The sequence below is a fragment of the Talaromyces amestolkiae genome (genome assembly GCF_001896365.1).
Source record: "Talaromyces amestolkiae strain CIB chromosome Unknown scaffold20.1, whole genome shotgun sequence".
In the NCBI taxonomy this organism is placed as follows: Eukaryota; Fungi; Ascomycota; class Eurotiomycetes; order Eurotiales; family Trichocomaceae; genus Talaromyces; species Talaromyces amestolkiae.
The window spans coordinates 549898-568613 of NW_024468056.1; the positions used below are offsets into that span (position 1 = coordinate 549898).

General features: G+C 48.3%; 8 protein-coding genes across 8 annotated transcripts; 4 read left to right on the top strand and 4 right to left on the bottom strand.

Moving 5' to 3' along the window:
* Positions 1-230: 230 nt before the first annotated feature.
* On the top strand, positions 231-1196 carry BHQ10_008749 (uncharacterized protein; the record flags this gene model as incomplete). Its single annotated transcript, XM_040881588.1, has 2 exons — positions 231-761; positions 849-1196. 2 exons carry the CDS (start codon positions 231-233, stop codon positions 1194-1196), a joined length of 879 nt encoding a protein of 292 aa, XP_040737251.1.
* Positions 1197-1294: 98 nt separating this feature from the next.
* On the bottom strand, positions 1295-2134 carry BHQ10_008750 (uncharacterized protein; the record flags this gene model as incomplete). The annotated part of the gene is made up of 1 exon (XM_040881590.1): positions 1295-2134. One exon carries the CDS (start codon positions 2132-2134, stop codon positions 1295-1297), a length of 840 nt encoding a protein of 279 aa, XP_040737252.1.
* A 1182-nt stretch (positions 2135-3316) lies between these two features.
* Positions 3317-6222, bottom strand: BHQ10_008751 (uncharacterized protein; the record flags this gene model as incomplete). Its single annotated transcript, XM_040881591.1, has 8 exons — positions 3317-3644; positions 3696-4141; positions 4189-4742; positions 4794-5075; positions 5121-5459; positions 5510-6016; positions 6072-6116; positions 6168-6222. The coding sequence occupies 8 exons, from the start codon at positions 6220-6222 to the stop codon at positions 3317-3319; spliced, it is 2556 nt and encodes an 851-aa protein (XP_040737253.1).
* Positions 6223-8072: 1850 nt separating this feature from the next.
* BHQ10_008752 (uncharacterized protein) lies at positions 8073-8789 on the top strand (the record flags this gene model as incomplete). Its single annotated transcript, XM_040881592.1, has 2 exons — positions 8073-8340; positions 8401-8789. The coding sequence occupies 2 exons, from the start codon at positions 8073-8075 to the stop codon at positions 8787-8789; spliced, it is 657 nt and encodes a 218-aa protein (XP_040737254.1).
* Positions 8790-8964: 175 nt separating this feature from the next.
* Positions 8965-12099, bottom strand: BHQ10_008753 (uncharacterized protein; the record flags this gene model as incomplete). The annotated part of the gene is made up of 4 exons (XM_040881593.1): positions 8965-9527; positions 9579-11807; positions 11862-12001; positions 12080-12099. 4 exons carry the CDS (start codon positions 12097-12099, stop codon positions 8965-8967), a joined length of 2952 nt encoding a protein of 983 aa, XP_040737255.1.
* A 779-nt stretch (positions 12100-12878) lies between these two features.
* Positions 12879-14269, top strand: BHQ10_008754 (uncharacterized protein; the record flags this gene model as incomplete). Its single annotated transcript, XM_040881594.1, has 4 exons — positions 12879-12940; positions 13025-13150; positions 13209-13698; positions 13751-14269. The coding sequence occupies 4 exons, from the start codon at positions 12879-12881 to the stop codon at positions 14267-14269; spliced, it is 1197 nt and encodes a 398-aa protein (XP_040737256.1).
* Positions 14270-14545: 276 nt separating this feature from the next.
* Positions 14546-16003, bottom strand: BHQ10_008755 (uncharacterized protein; the record flags this gene model as incomplete). The annotated part of the gene is made up of 4 exons (XM_040881595.1): positions 14546-15225; positions 15276-15659; positions 15722-15916; positions 15973-16003. The coding sequence occupies 4 exons, from the start codon at positions 16001-16003 to the stop codon at positions 14546-14548; spliced, it is 1290 nt and encodes a 429-aa protein (XP_040737257.1).
* Positions 16004-16852: 849 nt separating this feature from the next.
* Positions 16853-18599, top strand: BHQ10_008756 (uncharacterized protein; the record flags this gene model as incomplete). The annotated part of the gene is made up of 3 exons (XM_040881596.1): positions 16853-16881; positions 16949-17556; positions 17605-18599. 3 exons carry the CDS (start codon positions 16853-16855, stop codon positions 18597-18599), a joined length of 1632 nt encoding a protein of 543 aa, XP_040737258.1.
* Between the last annotated feature and the right edge of the window lie 117 nt (positions 18600-18716).

Genomic DNA, 18716 nt, shown 5'->3' on the forward strand with positions numbered 1-18716 from the left:
ATAAATGCGTATCGATACCGTATTCCGCGGCAGACCTCTTCGCCGATGTCACAAGCTTCACCTCGAACTACATTTCACAACCACTCACATTTACCTTCAACTTTCGATGAAGCACAGGAACAGCAAATATACTACAGCCAATTTGAAGCAGATATATTGAACCCGGCCTCTTTGAGTATCAACAAGTAGTGCTTCACTCGAACCGAATCTCCTGTCAAGTGAATCGCAAAATGTCGCTCGCAACAAGAAGATATATTTCAACCACAACAAAGACATCAAAATGCCTGAGCTGTCCGCTTCCCATAACCAACAGACCAATCTACAGCATCAACATTAACCAGACTCCCTCCCAACTTCAAATACCCGCCTCAGCAACACCCCGCATCCCAAAACCGACACTCACCCAACTCCAACGACACACCTTCACAACCTCTGCAATCCTAAGCAAGAAAAAAGACAAAAACAAACGCAATGATGACGCCGACTCTTCGCTCACAGCAGCCACAACTGGAGGGGCAGGAGGAGCAGACCCATTTGACTTCATACAACTCCAGGCCGGCATCTCAGACGCGCTGACACGATTAAAAGAAGACCTCCAAAAACTACGGTCAGGCGGTGGCGGTCGACTCAACCCCGAAGTCATTGAGCAGTTGCGCGTGAATCTGGTCAAGGGGAGCAATGAGACGGTGCGATTGAGTGAGGTTGCGCAGGTGGTGCCCAAGGGTGGACGGGCTGTTGCTATTATCGTTGGTGAAGAGGATGTACGTCCATCCCCTCTCATCCGACGAAAAGAAAAAATGACACATGTGATTGTGATTGAGCAGCAAGACTGACTACGGTGTTTATAGCTCATTAAACCAGTAAACTCGGCCATAATATCCTCCAACCTCTCCCTCACCCCTCAACCCGACGCCCACAACCCCCTCCAACTCAACGTGCCCATCCCACCACCAACCAAGGAATCGCGCGACCAAGCCGTGAAAGCTGCCAAGGGCGCAATGGACAAAGCCGCTAATGCAGTCCGAAGTGCGCGCGCAGCCATACACAAGAAGTTACAGGACATGCAGAAACGCAAAGAGGCGAGACCGGATGATATCCGCAAAGCACATGATCAGATGGAGAAGCTGGTTGAGAAGGCGCAGAAGGATGTCAAGGATACGTTTGAAGCTGCTAGGAAGGGGATGGAACAAGCTTAAAACACATTTGGGAGATGAAGATTTTGTAAATCTATTGTACATTATACAAGGAAAATAAAAGACACTGTATACTACATTCTCAAGTTGAAGGAAAACAATCAAGGCGTCGCCCGCTTAGTACGCTGCACCGAAGCAAGCAACGATTGAAACTTGCCCATAAATTCGGCTTGCTTCCCTGTCATTCGATAAGTCTCGTTGTTATAAAGCTGCCTCTGCACCTCATCTAGTACCGGATGACGCACAGTCCCCTTCTGCCATCCTTCATACTCGCCGCGCACAATCTGTCCCACAAGAGCTTTCCTATCCTCATCCTTGATGGACGCAAAACTCGAATCTTCCGGTTCAACCATGTCACCTTTGCGTTGAGTCAATTTGTCGGCGCGATCCTGTGCTAGGCGGGTGACTTCTGCCATGACGGTTTTCTTCTCTTCTTCGCTGCTGAAAAACACTCGTTCGCCTTCAAAGAGTCTTTTGGCTAGTTCCTGCGGTGAGACGAAGCCATGACCGTACCGACGACTCATCAAGTTCAATCTTTCCACGACAGTGCCCGTTGATCCAGTTTTCCCTGTAGGTAGAGATGGCCAAGTATCTTTGAGAGTAGTCGCATCGTAGGTTACGGGCGTGTACCGCACAGTCTTGGGCCTAGAGGCATCCCGTACTTCTTTGAATACAGCCTCCACATCGTTTTCGCGACCTCCTTCACTGGGGTCTTCGTCATCATCACGTCTACGGCGTTGACGTCTGGGGCCTGCTGCATTGGCTCCACGGCCTTTGGCATTTGGTCTTCCTGCTGCTCCTCCTGTGGCTCCGGGTCGGCCTCGAATGGGTGTGCCACGCCGAAGTCGTAATTGAGGTGCTCGGATGACATTCGCCTGGTTCGGAGCAACACGTTTTGCGCCCAGGGATCGTGCATCGATGGGTCGTGGGCGATAAGGCATGGCGACCTTTCTCACTGGTGATGGATTCGAGTCGGCTTCATTTTGATGAGAGGTGATGGACGAGAATGCCCGTGTCAAGCGGATGTTGGCATTGCTCGATTTTTGAGCATGAAGTGACGAACAGTAAATTGTTCTGAGAGTTTGTGGGCGAACTATTCGTTCCATCGTGATGTGTGGAACTCAATTGCTGAAAACAATTCGAGACGGATGGATACGACAGAAGTTGTCCGGATAATTCTTAAGTTCGTTCTCCGGAAATTTGGTCATGTGATCCGCTCCGATCAGTTATAAACCAATAAACAAACATCTCATTCCCCTCATTTCATGCGATAAATTGATCAATACACTTCTACACAAATAGACATCTTATCAATATTCTTAATATTTGATTCTGACAAATAAAATGCTCCGCCGCAAACCAACAGCCATAACAATCACCCCCGAAGACCTGATCGCATTCGAAGAAGAACGACTCCAAAAACTAGAGCAAGAAGCAGCCAACAAACTCAACGCCGAGGGAGCAGGCGAGGGCGATGCTCAATCCGAATCCACACTTAATACTTCGGGCAAAAAATATGACCCCAATGATGAGTTGAAGCCTTTGCCGGGGGATAAGGCGAGGATTGTGAGGTCGAGGGATGAGAGGATTGGGGTTGGGAGGAGGACTTGATCGTTCTCGACACTGTTCTTGTTACACTCCTCTTGTTCATTATTGGATTTTCACCAATTTTGGCATTACGCTCATGACTACTGGCGTGTGTATCGCATAGGGCGAACGTCTGCGCCAACATGAATAGGCGCCATGATCCATCGTTAAGCAATACTCGCGATTTACGAAGATCGATGTACGCATCCTGGTGACATGCGCGGTGTCACTAGTCAAAAACGACGAACACACTAACTTATCATTACTTATATGGTACTACCAACGCACCCGTCCCGCCACACACCGTGTAAATACATTCATGGGTATCAACTCGAACAACTCATACATAAACACACACTTCAAAGATACGCAAAAGGCAGAATATGGGAAAGGAGATTAATGTACAAACAAAATCATGTTCAAATAACTTTGGGTATATGACGCAAACGACCGGTCGAGGACGAATATTCGTACATCTTGTCGGATTCAATCTTCATGTAGGCGAAATATGCGCTGTATATTTCCATAGAACTCAACTATCTTGATCGCTTGGCATTATAATTTGTCATGTCAACAGAGTGATTCCATCTGCGTTTGATTCCATGCGGATCATAAACACTCGCAACACTCTGCTGCCAGTCTCGGGCCGTCATGATAGGCTGAATAGGCGGAGGTTCGTAAGTCGCCTGAGGCATGGCTTGCATATCCATGGGAACCACTTTGCCTCCGGGCGGTGTGTACTGCATTGGGTATTGGACCGGGACACTATCTGCAGTCATTCCTTGGCCTTGGGCCGAGAATGGCATCTGAGGGGAGTTTGACGGAACGCTTGCTGTATCAACAGGGAATGCCATATTCCAAGAACTGCACCGTTGTTAGCAATATGACCTATATGTACAGGCTGCAATATCTTACGTGAAGATTCGAGTGGGGTCCCAGCTATTCTCGTCCACAAGCGGGACACCCAGCTGTGGATTAGCCATGTGGCTCTGAAGCATGCTCATGCCCGTTGTCTGAGAAGTATCGGATTTGGAATCATCCGCACCGGTAGGTGGTGTCGCAGAATGCGAATGATATCCCATTCGATGAGGACTGGGCTGGCCATATTGGTTGTATTGGGAATCAATGGCAGGAGGCGGACTGGAGTTGTATTGCTCGGATGGACTTCCATATGGGAAAGATGCCCTAAGTTCGAACGGTCGAGAGGTATCAGCAGAGAAGGCCTGCCTCAAGGCATCGATTTGAGCTTCGATCTCAGGAAGTGGCCATGTCTCGGAACATTTCTCCAATATACGCATATGCCGAGTAAAATAATCTCGTGCATCTGTATAGAATTCGGGGTCTGGAGATGTTATTGCGACCTGACACTGTTAGTCCTTACTCAAAATATATGTTCATGATAACTCACTAGATGCAGCATCGTGCAAGTCAGTATGGCATAAACGGTAAAATTGATGCCCCGTTGCATGAAACGGAGACCCTGTAGGGTGAAGCGAGAAATGATCGCTTCTTGCAGTCGACACAAGCATTTGGCAGAAGAGTAGCATAATTGCATATGCTTCCTCCAGCCCCCATCGGCTGCGCCGAATTTGGATGCCAATAATTGTGGACGATGGACCATTATGATAGCCAAATGATAGTGTGTATGCATGTTACCGACAAAATGCGACGGGAGCCATGGAGGAGAACCATCCTCAGGGTACGCAACCTGAAGATCCTGCGGTAGGCCTCGATACCAGTCGCTGAAAACCGGATTGTTCTGAGTGAATCGAGGCTGGGTGGCCCAGTCTTTTTGTTTCTTGATTTTGTGATATAGTTCCGTGTAAATTCGAATGTGGTATGCGTTCTTTACAAAATAAGAAAATTGCCGGGAACGATCAGTTTCAAACTGATCAACATCCACGGTGTCGAGCTGGGGTCGCATGTCAACCGTATCAGGGTCTACTTCATAATCCGAGCGTCCTGATCACAAATTAGCAACTTCACGTTGGTAAAGGGTTTCAAAAGACAAACCTTGAGGTCCTCCAACCATCACTTCAACAACTAACAATGTCTGCCAAACTCTTGTCTGAATCAGACACTCTACAGGGTCAAGGCCGCATGATATTCCTTCTTTATGGGTGGCATAGTGTTCGTGGAGCTCCAGATCTTTGGACATAGAAATCGCCGTCTTGATTGTTTGCCAGGAACGGTAATAATATCCCTTTTTGGGGTTTGACTCTCGTGCTTTCAACAACAAGAGTAGCGCTTGTATCGTGCTAAGACGCGGAACGTCCATGAAACTCGACTCGTGACCTACCGTCGTCAGCGGGCTGTCAAGAGAGTTGATTGAAGACTTACGAGTAGCTAGCGCAAGCCACTGAGCACCCTGAGCAGGATCTTCGGACATTCTGCCGGCGCACGCAAATAATGCCTCCAATAATAAGGGAGAGATCGAGGAACGGTCATTGCGCCACTGGTTATACAGATGTGAACGGTGGATTACGGGTACGTATGGGTGAATATCTTGAAAGAAGATCTTGAAATACTGCATGACATCTTCGTTCGGTGGCATCAGCTCCGGTGGTATCCTGATGGTTGATCCAGCGCCGGTGCTGAGTGGAGGAAGATTTTCGTCTTCCTCCTGCACAGGAGCACCAGGCTCTGTAAATCCTTTTCGTTGTTGTCGAATATAAGGCGCTACTTGTGTCAGCAGAAATTTCTGACTGCCATATAAGGACTGGACTTACCAATTCCCGAGACCTCAATTCTAAGCTCACCAAGTGCTTCACTAAGGTTTTCAGCAGTAGACTGTTCTGGCTCGACAAATACACCACTATCTGCACTCGGCAGCGGCTGAGACGCAGCCATTTGATAATATTGGTTTGAGTAAGGATGTTGAGTGACAGCGATTTCAGGCGCCTGAGCCGGTGCATACATGCCATGATTTTGTGGAATATAAGACGAATACATTCCATATGTTGGTATATTGCTTGCGAGCGAAGGGTCGTCGGAAACGTAATTGTTCTGCATCAATTCGTGCTGCGGGATACTTTGCTGTTGATTCGCATGGTCTTGAAACCCAGCTGGCTCTGCCTCGCCGCCTTGCGCGGGACCAATTTGCTCGCCATCCTGGCCTATTGTTGGAGGCACGCAGACTAGTTTCAGTCTAAGGCATGCTGTGCAGGGCCATGTGTTTGTTGTGGCAGCGTCGCATTTGATCTTTCTCTTTCGACAACCATTACAAGCGCGCATTACTGGTAAAGGTTAGTGTTACATGATTGTCGCAATTGTTCTGTCCAGGGTCCATACCTTTGAGTCTCTTGTGCCTGTTGTGCTCGTCAACAAAGACATAATCTAGATATCGGTTAGTCCATAGTCATCAACGCGGTGGACGCTGAATCTCACTTTTCTGTCCCTCCCGCGGGGGACCAGTCGGAGGAGTAAAGGTATATTGCTGCATGTCGTATCATATATTATCATTGAACAGCGAACAGCGCAAAAAAACTAGGAATTGTGATATCTGGCCTGAGTTGCACAGTCAACCTCGGGATCTCGACTGAAACTCTATTGGGTGGAGTTGAGGATTTTCGGGGGATGATGTATCGTAGCAGTTCGTACTTCGTAGCACCGTGCGATCAAGACATTAGATGGTATATACGGCGGAAATTTATATAATGACGTCCGTTGTTCGCTCTATCCTCGATAAAACAACGCTTTTCTGGTACTCAATTGTGGCCGTCGTCGAATTTCATGCGGGAAATGAGTGGGGTTGAACGAAAGCGAATCGTTAAATCGTCTCTATCGTGAGGTCGAGCAGTTCAATGCTGGCGAGGAAATAGTATAATAGGCGCGAAGTAATCTTCTGACGATAGTGTCACTCGATGTAAGAATCCGCTGCGCCGCCGCTGAGTAATGTGGGAGGTGGTTGTGGCAATTCCTGTGTGCTGCCCGCGGCACCCGGATTCAGACACAAAATGGCGCGTTGCTGTACGAAGCGACGATGATAACGGCGACGGATCGCGACGCAGGTGGATAAAAAAGACGTAGCGAATCAATCACGCAAATAGACACGGTGGATGGATTCGAAATAGGCCGGCCATCAGTGCATAGTCATATGCGGGGGGTGGAGGGATCTGCTGGAGGTGCGAAATGGGACGTAGCGTGGGCGCTTATGGAGTAGCGAGACGAATGCGCCAGCTCGGATCAGATTAGATGGGTTGAGAGATGGAAGTATATAGGATACAATTGGTAAAGTAGAGCTGAATGAGCAGAGCTTCCGGTAGATGGAGTGTACAGAGATGAAGAGAGATGAGATGATGAAATGAGGTCTAATGAGGCCTGATGCAAGCCCGGATCACAGGTGGGGGGGACTGGGAGATCAGGAAGGAGCGGCTGCTACATCGACCGCACCTCCAGCTACACAGTACGTACCGAGCTTACTCCTACAGCAGGTAATACTATGTATGTATTGTGTATGCGACGCATCGAGTTAGGACGACCCTCCTGTGTCAAATCGTCTGCTGATGATCCAATCGTCGTGCTGGGATCTTATATTAATGATTCTCGCAATTCTCCACCCAACCAACAGAGAACACTGCGCTGGGCTCAGACGTGTTCACTGGCACTCTTGTTGATCGAAGGCTGTTCGTCTCAAGCATCGGAAACGCATCTGTAACTACCGCCAAAGTCAAATGGTTCCTTTGATTTCAGGAGCGAACACGGAGTCAGCGGGTCGCAGTATTTATTCTGCTAGAGTTGTATGAGAATACGTATGAGCGAGGACTGTCAAGTTAGCAGTATGCAATGCTAATCATGAGGCTAGAGTTTAGCTTAGCGAATTGTGCCTAGGTTCAACTTGGATTTAATTACTTCGAACATGCGGTGTGGACACGACGTTGCTACGATGCATATTTAATATATATTCAAATATAAATTTGCAGTCGATCATCTCAGTAGCGCCATTCGGAGAATTAAGACAATTTCTTTGTTGTAGTCGCTAGTCAACTACAGAGTAATTAGTACTTGGACAGTACTCACGCGAATTGACAAGCAAGGTACCTGTGAGACAAGATGATACAAGCTGAAAAATACGAATCGCGGGGATCATACAGAAGCGAACACCGGAAAAGTAAGCTTATCCACGCTCCGTCCGTGCGCAATACCGTACGCTTACAAGCCCGTAATCAATCGATCAAAATCTTATCGCGCCGATCATGGTAATCATAGACTACAGACTACTACTAAGTACGACGCCATTCAATGCTTTCAACATAACGAGATCTTGAAACAATAAACGATAGACCGCACAAAATGGCAGAAATTCAAAACGCAAACCCGACCATCCTGAGTACAACCGACCTCCCAACCCGCCAGCGCAAATCGTCCAAGGCCCAAAATGCACTGGTGGCGGGACAGGAATATTACGAGGGGACGGTGTTCTACAACGATCTCGCGCTGCCCGATTTAACGGATCCATTCGCACTTCGCTCGTCGTATAGCAGCAGTGAATCCGAGAGTGACGATAACGATAATGATGAGAATGTATATGAGGAGCCGATTGACGAGCAGGAGATATATGGTATGTCACCCCACTTCAACCTCCATCTTGCCTCTGGATGCATGTACTGTGTACTGATAGGAATGGAAAATACAGACCTCATCTCAACAATTTCCGATCCCGAACACCCTATATCCCTCGGCTCCCTTGCCGTGGTCTCTTTACCTGATATCGCCATCTCACCTTCTCTACCCGGCAACCCATCCTCTCCTCTTCGCACAGTCACCGTCCTCATCACACCCACAATCACACACTGCAGTCTAGCGACCGTCATCGGACTCGGTGTCCGCGTACGTCTGGAGCAGTCCTTACCGTCTAGGTTGAGGGTTGATGTGCGCATCAAAGAAGGCACGCATAGTACCGCGGAGGAAGTGAACAAGCAGCTTGCGGATAAGGAGAGGGTTGCGGCGGCGCTGGAGAATGGGACGCTTATGGGAGTTATTGGGAAGATGTTGGAGACTTGTACTTAATTTTCCGTCTCCCATTCAGATATTCATAAAATTCATAAAGAATGATGTATTATATGTTATAGATTGATGACTGCGATGAAATGCATTGATTGATTGACCACATCCGACCATACGCCAACTAAATCTAATCATACATTATATTTGATATCATTCATGCTTTTGACAAGAAAGAAAACTACCCCTCAAGTACACCGCTATCTTTCAGTCCGCGCCACAACTCAGGTTCCAAAAATTTGCTGACCGTCACATCCTCCGCCAATCCTTTCCGTCTTCTGGTCTTGAGCACAAAGTCTCTCGCGATAGCCTGCGCACTCGCCATTTCCAATGGTCGAAGCTTGACTTCGCGGTCGAGAGGGTCGCCGGGCACGACACTCCATTTATCAAAGACCAGACTCAGTGTTGCTTGTCCTTGAGTGTGGATGCGGAGATCAGTCTCGAAGCCGAAGGAGTCAATGACCGGGATGAGACCGCGGACAGAGTAGAGCGGTGTGCCGGCTACGGGTCCGTCGGAGAGGACATGGCCTCGTCGTCGCGATAGGACTGTGTATACAGAGGCAACGGCGTCAGCGGGACCGAGCATTTCGCAAGCATATACCGGTTCCATTAATCGTGGAGACGCCATAAGGAAGGATGAATAGACTGCGCGACGGGTGGTGGGAATGACTTGTCCTCCGCCACGGTAGATCGCTTGGTCAGCGAGGGTAATATCTGTGAGTCTGAACTTTGTGTTTCGAATAGCTGGAAGAAGTTATTTCATGTTCAGTATGATTAGAGGGGATAACAACTTACGTTCTTCACACAGAGGACCCTCCCTCGTTCCCCAACTGAAGCCTTGAACAATGGAATCACGAACAGTTCCCAGAAGCTTTTTGTCCACCTGCGACGGCAGCGTGTCATCCTGCAATATATTCGGCCCATTCTCCTCCGGACCAAACGCCCAGATACTGCGTGCTGCTAATCTATCCCATTCGTATTTCTCCTCGAAAAATTTGGCCACTTTTCGAATAGGGTCCTTGATGCGAACACGGCCGCTCTCGATGTCTTCTGCGATACCATCATCTAACGGCTCCGCAATCATGGTCACCTTATTCTTCTTGTTCGGTGTGATAGAGTAGCACATGATTGCGGATGTTTCCACCACAGTCTCGCAAAATCTTGTCACTGGGTCGGACACCTTCAATTCCATCTCGGCATATAGTCTGCGGAGGTCATGAAGCACACAATCCATGTAAAGTTCTCCTGTGCCTAGAATGACATGCTCGCCGGATTCTTCCACTTTGGTGGATATCAAAGGGTAGCTCTTGTTGATTTTGCGAAGGCCATCCAACATTTTCGGCAGTTCAGAGGGATTGATAGGCTCTACAGCAACCTTGAACACGGATTCAGTCATATGGCGAATTGGTTTGAAAACATAAGCATCTTCATCGTACTCGAATTTTGGCGCAACGAGCGTTGCAGTCTTCATGATCGAGTTATCCACACCACCAAGTAACACCCAATTGCCGGCAGGGACACCGTCGGTCGGGAGATTATACCGCGAGTTGGCGATCCAGGTATCAGATATGGTTGCATTGACCATGTCCTCTTCATCGTCGAGAGAATAGCCTTCGCCAAGTACCCTAACCGGTTGCCCGGGTCGGGCAACACCACTCATGACTCTACCAAAGGCGTCGAATTTTGAAGCGTCGGAACTATTAAACAGCTTGGTGACCTGAATTACAAGTGGTCCTTCTGAATCACACTTCGCCATGGACTGCGCAACCCGTGTATCCAGAGGTCCAGTGTAGTAGTGTTCCAGCTTTCGTGATGCTCCCTCCACGGCAGATGGTATGTGCTGCACACACATATCGACAAATCCGGTGGCTGGACCAAAGAATTTCTCGCAGACTATAGACAGAAGCACTTTTGCGTCCAGTTTGAGCTGAGATGGTTTGAGGTAGATGTCCAAACTGGCCAACGTTTCTTTCAAATCTTCTGGGCTTTCACTTATCGTGTGTGAATAGAGCTTGTAAACAGGTTCAAGGACAAAGTTGACAAACGACCGCTTGGACCCTTCTTCAACGCCCTTGCGCGTGAATTTGCGACTTCGAGGGTTATAGAAAATGTCTCCCCACAATCGCTTTGCAAACTCAGTACCATCGAGCTTTGAATGACGCTCAGCGTACATTTTGGCAAATGACTCCAAGGTAAAGCACCAGTTCATCGAGCTGCACGCGAAAGCGACATTTCCTTTCTCCGGACTCAACCGTCGGCTTTCTCCCATTCCTGGGATGGTATTCTCAATGATAGAGTTGACTTGTTCAATGACGTGCTTCAACTTGAAGTAAGCATCGTTCGGTGGTAGTTTGAGCTCAAGGATTAATCGGTCGACCTTGTTGACCACCAGGGTCATTGGCAGATCCTCCAACACTGCATATTTGATGATTTGCTCGGTGTTGGCCTGTACACCCTCGACAACATCCACAACTAGCACGACGCCGTCCGCTAAGCGTAGCGAGGCTGCGACTTCGTCGACAAAGTTGACGTGACCTGGCGTGTCCAGGATATTGAACAAATATGATTTTCCCTTTGTTCCTTGCAAGACGAGAGACATCGGCGCAGCCTTGATAGACAACTGTCGTTCGCGTTCAAGAAAGTGCACATCAGTGTATCGCAACTGTTCGTCTCGCTTTTTGCCTGTACGTTGCTCCAGCCTCTCATTGATGTCGTGTGTTTGCATAACCAACATGTCCATAAAAGCCGTCTTTCCGTGATGTAAATGGCCCGCAATCGCAATATTCCTAATTTGATCGGGGTAATTGAGCAAATCCGCCATAAACTCTCGCGAGTAGAAAACGGGAGGAAGATCGGCTTCCTCTAACGAAAACTTCTTTTGCGTTACCGGGTTGATGATCGGTTCCGTAAGTGGTTGCGCATCTTCTTCTTGTACTAAAGTCTCGACGTCGGCTCCGTATACTTGCTGTGCGCTGGGGTAATATTGTTTGTCTTCGTGTAAAATGACCGCATTCGACGGACCTTCTGCGAAATTTGTGAGTTTTGCAGTCGCGTGAGCTCTTCTCTTCATAGACCTACCATCAACCTCCATCAACTGGTCGGCGGGCTCGACTTCCTCCTCCTCTTCTTCCAGGTCTTCGTAGACATAGCCAGTTGCAGGGACATCTCCAGCTTCTGACTCCTCTGACAGTCCACCCTCGCCAATGTAGTTACCGAACCTACATGCAGATATTAGCTTGAACTTGGACGGAAAATTCAACGAAGGGATTCGATTTCGTGTTGAGGGGAAAACATACTCATCGTAAAGGTCATCCATGGCGTCTAAAAATTGAGCAGGGTTGCTATGACCAGCTCTAACAACTCTGGACGTCGCAAAGATTATATCTCGCAGGCGCAAGCGTGCAAACTGATAATCTTAAAATGATAACCTTGGCAGAATTTAGCTAGGCGGTGAGTATTTTTTTCTGTACTGTAGTAATATTACTGATATGTATACATCATTACATTACAAAGCATATCTTGATGCGGTCTACGGAGTATATTTTGTTCAATATTCTCGGCCAAAAGGAATGAACAAATCGACGCTCACTTGAAATACGTATGTTGCCTAGCACCATTATTGACGCTGTCATCTGTTGGGGGGCGCTCTGAAGCGATTAGTGATATGATACTGATTTCTACACAGTAGAAATCATACTGTTTGCATCCCCGAGTTCACCGACTCCGCTCGACTGTCCAATGAGCTTGGAGACAAGATCCAAAAAAACCGTATTCAAGGTGTATATCAGCTCTTTTTCTATAGCAATGTCATGGGTAATTCAATTTCACCGTAATACGCCGTATCAGGAACTGCCAGCACCTTAGGCCAATCCCCGCTGTGCATCAGTTCCGATAGTATAAAGAGATCCTTCCTTTCGTCTGTCGACCTCTCTACACTCCACACTTTTCAGAATCTCTTTGTTTAAACCCGTACTTGAGAAAGACGATCTCTTGTTCTACCTATTCTCTATACTAATCCTTTTTGTATCCCTCGAATTAAAGCTTCTTTCTCCATCTTCTATAATTTCACCCCCCGCGCTTATCACATTCGCCGCCATGTCTCTCCCCCCTGTGTACATCGTCTCTGCTGCCCGTACCCCAGTGGGCTCATTCCTTGGGTAAGTACTCAATTGCTTTCTTGAATGATCATACGAGATTCAAACCGAAGAAACTTTGCTAATTGCCACGTTCTCTTCTTGCAGCTCCTTGTCGTCCTTGTCTGCTACCCAGCTCGGTTCCCATGCTATCAAAGGAGCTTTGGAGAGGGCTGAAGGTGTGAACGCCGCTGATGTCGAGGAAGTTTTCTTTGGAAATGTGCTCTCTGCCAAGTAAATATCCACCCACCTCTCCGTCGTATCTTTCCCAGGAACTAACAACCCTTTAAAGTGTTGGACAGAATCCCGCCAGACAAGCCGCCCTCGGTGCCGGTCTCCAGGATACCACAGTATGCACAACCGTGAACAAAGTCTGTGCTTCCGGCTTGAAGGCCGTCATGCTCGGAGTCCAGCATATCCAGACCGGCGGTGCCGATATCGTCGTCGCCGGTGGCATGGAGTCCATGTCCAACACACCCCACTACCTCCCCAGTCTCCGTAACGGAGCCAAATACGGCCACCAGAACTTGGTCGATGGAATCATGAAGGACGGTCTTACCGATGCATACAAGCAGGAGCTCATGGGTCTTTCTGCCGAAGAGTGTGCCCAGGACCACGGCTTCAACCGTGAGCAACAGGACGAGTATGCCATCCGTTCTTACCAGAAGGCCCAGGCTGCCCAGAAGAGTGGTGAGCTCAATGCCGAGATTGTTCCTATTGAATTGCCCGGCTTCAGAGGTAAGCCTGGTGTCACCGTTTCTCAGGACGAGGAACCAAAGAACGTAAGCCATTCATGAACTTCTACGTAATGGTACAATACTGACTCTTGTGTAGCTCAACCCTGATAAGCTCCGCGCAATCAAGCCTGCTTTCATCCCCGGATCCGGTACCGTCACTGCACCCAACTCCTCCCCCCTCAACGATGGTGCCGCCGCCGTCGTTCTCGTCTCCGAAGCCAAGTTGAAAGAACTCAACCTCAAGCCCATCGCCAAGATCCTCGGCTTTGCCGACGCTGCCCAACAACCCAGCAAGTTCACCACATCCCCCGCTCTCGCCATTCCCAAGGCTCTCAAGAAGGCCGGTGTCACTCAAGACCAGATCGACGCTTTCGAGATCAACGAAGCTTTCAGCGTCGTTGCCCTCGCCAACGTGAAGTTGCTCAACCTGTCAGAAGACAAGGTCAACATCCACGGAGGTGCTGTTGCTATTGGTCACCCTCTCGGTGCCAGTGGTGCCCGTATCCTTGTGACACTTTTGGGTGTTCTCAAGACCAAGGGTGGTAAGCTTGGATGCGCTGGTATTTGCAACGGTGGTGGCGGTGCCAGTGCTCTTGTTTTGGAGTCTCTCTTGTAATGAATGAAGAGGTGCATTTACCTAGCGTTTAACGAACTAAAAGATAGTTACGGGTTTCCTTTGTTTGTCTGTTAGATTTCATGGAGATATCAATATAGTTGTAATCATTCAATATATTTACTATGACAAGTATAAATTTCTTTGCTCTTTGAAGAGCTTGAGTATCACTCAATTCCAGTATCCAGTAATCATAACAACATTGGAAGGTCTAATCATATTCTGAACTATAAATACATACATACATAAATGTTCTTATCTCTAATTGCGCAATCGCAACTAAGCAAAAGCACCAACAATCGACATGAGCATAGCCCCGCCCAAGACAGCAAGACAAGCTTCCACTCTCCGCCACCCATTGAGCGTCTCATAGCTCTCCTCACTCAAAAAGTCCTCTGCAAGCAACTCCACCAGTCCCGCGAAGAGGAGCAGACCGCTGCTAATGGCATTGGTGAATCCGACCATTATGAGTCCCGTGGCGCTGGCTGGGTCGTACATATTGTGCAGAACAAGGCCAATGGCTTGACCGATTGGTGTTGTCGTGCCGTATGCGCAGGCCATCAGCCATGGTTTAAAGGACGATGGTGGGAAGAGGCTTGGAATCAGAGAAGCGATTCGCGATCCAAGTGCGAAGCCTTCGAATGTTTGGTGGAAGGATATTGCCACGAGCAATACAATGAAAGATGTGCCCGTGGCCACGCTGAGGGCCATGCCGATGAAGATGCTGTGGAAGAGAATGCCGGCTTCGAGCAGGAGGCACTGGAGGAGCTGCCTTTGAGGGTTTTGGAGTTGTGCGACGGGCTCGCTTCCTTGACGGACGTGTTTGGTGCGTCGTTGGTTGGGGGTTGGTTCGTCATCTGCATAGGAGCCCAGTTCTTCCATATCAAGCTCATCGTCGTTACTTGCGGAGGCGCTCTGGCCTGTAGATGTCGGGGATTGAATGAGACTTTCTGTCGCCGCTAGAGATCGTTAGCTTTGTACTTCCCAGAATAGCCAACCAAAAACATACCTTGATCCTGATTCGACAGATGGATATAATCCTCGCGCCCTCTATGTTTCGGCTCCTTCCTATTATCCCTCGAAGAAATTCCTCCAATGAGTTCATCATAATCTTTACTATGAACATGCGCCGCGCCCTGACTGGCAAAGAACATCTCAACTGTGACAACCAAAAACACCGACAACATAGCTATAAACCCGGCCATTGCCGGGAACCCATGGGTCCAAAAAGACGGTAGGCATGAGTTCAACAACGAATTGAAAGCGGTAGGAAGTAAATGGACGAATGCCGTGGCTATGAGGACCCCGGTGCCGAAATGTCTGGAGAAGAAGAGGAAGTGTCGCGGGATAGGTAATCCGGGAAATCGACGCGCTAGAATTGGGAATGAGCATGCTATGAGAGGGATGGTTAGTTCTAAAGTTTCCGGGCATATCCGAGACGACTGATCGACTAACCTAATGTGCTGAGAACAAGGATGAGGAATAATGCAAAAACGTGAGCTGACGTGTTGTAGTATCCAGCTTTCTCGGAACCACATGTCGATCCATCTTCTTCACCCCCAGACGCCCTGGACTCTATACGGCGCGCAAGCTCAGACTGCAAAGCTTGAAGCGGGATATCTTGCAATAAGGACGAGAAGCCATCCGCGTCTATAATGTGTTGGTCAGATGGGGGTTTCAAATCCTCCGAATGAATAAATGCCTACCGGCTCGCGCCTGTATGGCTCCTTCGAACATTGTAAAAGTAATATAGCTGGCTAGCAGATTTGCATTTTTTATTTCCACCAAAAAATTACCCTGAACGCTCCGCGCGGAGAAGCCAACAATCGTCGGGTTCTTATGCCTGGTTTGTCGGATAGCGGAAGTATAGCAGATGTCTCAATCGCATGGCAAGCTCGGAACAAAGAGAGGGCGAGATAGTCCCGGCGCAATTAGAGTATCGTGAAATGAATAAGTGCCCAAGGCATATATCAGTAGAGACAAGATATTATCCAGGAAAAATTGAATGACTGATTGGTCTAGCTGGCATATTTATCAGATCTATCTAAACCCTAGCGTTGTCCAGGAGCCCACCCACGTGATACTTAGTGCGCCCCTTCCGATAAAAATTCAACTGAGGAACAGCATGGTACCTTATATCAACGAAAGTCCTGGAATGACTTTTTGTTAGGTTCAATACATTCTAAACAGCCGAACTGGTTCAAATTCGGTCCTCGTAGAAGATAAATTGAAGAGAGGCCTCGTCGAAGTATATGAATGCACATGATTCTAAAATCCGATATCGGTAACTTATGAATCACGCTAGTGTCGATAGTATACTAACTATTTTCAGACTAGCGCCATTGTTATCGACTTATCGCTTATGCTTATGCCGTCATGTCGCTTCCGGGGCTACGAACCACATGAACTTCCTCCAGTCACTTTCATCTATACTCATATGACAACCTTATGGCGTAAACACTGCCTCGTCCTACAGCCAATACCTCAAAGCCATGAGGGCTGATTCCATCTTTCTCGATCATACTTCCTTTGACGCCAGCACGTCAAACCCATTCCTCGTACCTCGTCGACGTCCTCATACGTATCATGGAAGAACAGGAAACAGCAACAACTTTGTATTCTCTAGCAGACCTAGTAAACGCTGCTTGAAATGAGTTGTAGCGTATGTAACTGTTCTGCCAGCAACCGAACGCCGTTCTACTGTCCCACCTGTGCCCGGAGCCACTTGTATACGCTCAGATATGAGAATGCCCGGGCTCTACTCGAGAAGGAGTCGATAGGGAAAGAGGTAGAGGCGGCGGTAGCTGGAGATACAGATTTGCAACGACGACGACAGCAACAAAATGCAAATGCGAATCCAACAGATCGTAAAGGGAATCCGAAATGGGATGTCCAAGCGGCCCAGACAGAACAGGCTCGGGCCTCTGAACGGATTCGTACGATACGAGAGTGTGTGGACACACTGAAAACTGAGAATGAACAGCGGAAAGCTCAGATCCGCCAGATGAAACTGCAGCTGAAACAACGCCGGTCAGACGCAGAGTCCGCGAACTTCCAGCTCACCGATCGACGGAATGCTGCGTTGGCGAATATTCAGAATGGAATCAAAAGGACGGAACATCTCTGGCATTCATTACATAATAAAACTGCTGAATCGAGGATATTCTTGTGTCGCGAGGCTGCCTTCTTATACGGTCTCAGGCAGGAGGCTGGGAAACGAGAAGGTGGAAGAAAGAGCGAGAAATACTATATTGGAGGTGTGCAGATTGTCGACTTGAGAAGTCTGAATGGTATGTTATAAAACCTTTGGTTTTTCTCTTTTCTAACAGATATACAAGGTGCCTCACCGTCGCAAATATCTACGGCTCTATCCAACATCTCTCATCTACTCATACTTGTCTCCCATTATCTTTCCCTCCGACTGCCTGCAGAGATCGTCTTACCTCACCGTAATCACGCAACACCGGCAATCTTCCCACCGGCAGCATCCTATTCCTCGGCGCAGGATAACTTGAGCGATGTCTACCATCCATACACACAGTTCAAACCGCGCGATACTCGTAAACACCGACCTCGGCCTTTATCAGTTGACAAAACGCTTCCGAAACTAGTCAAAGAAGAAGCAGCGACGTATGCCCTTTTCATCGAGGGAGTCTCCCTCCTAGCCTGGAACGTATCCTGGCTCTGCCGCACACAAGGCCTGAATATAGCCTCTGATTCCTGGGAAGATATCTGCAACATCGGCAAGAACATGTGGCAACTCCTGGTATCACCCACAACAGCCCAAAATTCCAATACCACCACTACAACGAGAGCAATATCTAGCCGGGAGACCGTCTCTGCTCGCCCGAAGACTGCCAACCTACAACAGCCAAAAACTACCATCCAGAGAACGAAATCATTCCCCATGCTAGGACACTACTCGCACGGCACCTCACACTCCTTCCTTGGTGCATCAGAAGGCGTCGAGTTTATGAAGACGTGGAAACTACCTCCACCGGCCAAAATTGCGGATAAACTGAAATCAGCATTACTGGGCGAAATGGCAAATGCAGAATGGGAATTGCTGGAGGAGAAGGAGTGGGATGACCTTGCTGAAGGTAGTCGCGATACAGATACTGCGAACCCAGCTTCAGAGGATAGGAAAAGTAAGACTTCATTGACGACAGCTACCGAAGTCGCCTCGACAGAGGCAGCGGATGATACTGCCAGTATCAGGCCAATGCGTACATCCCCGACTTCAACAACTGCGACTACATCTAGTAGCAATACTACTCGACCCAGCGGAACCAGTGGCTGGACGAAATTGAAAAGCAAGCAACCAGGAACATGATGTGCACAGAAGCGGCATGTACAATACCATTACCACGTTAATAGACTAGACCATTCAAGTTTACCCTACTCTTTTACAAGTATACGAAATGAAACGAATGAACAAAACACAAATTTG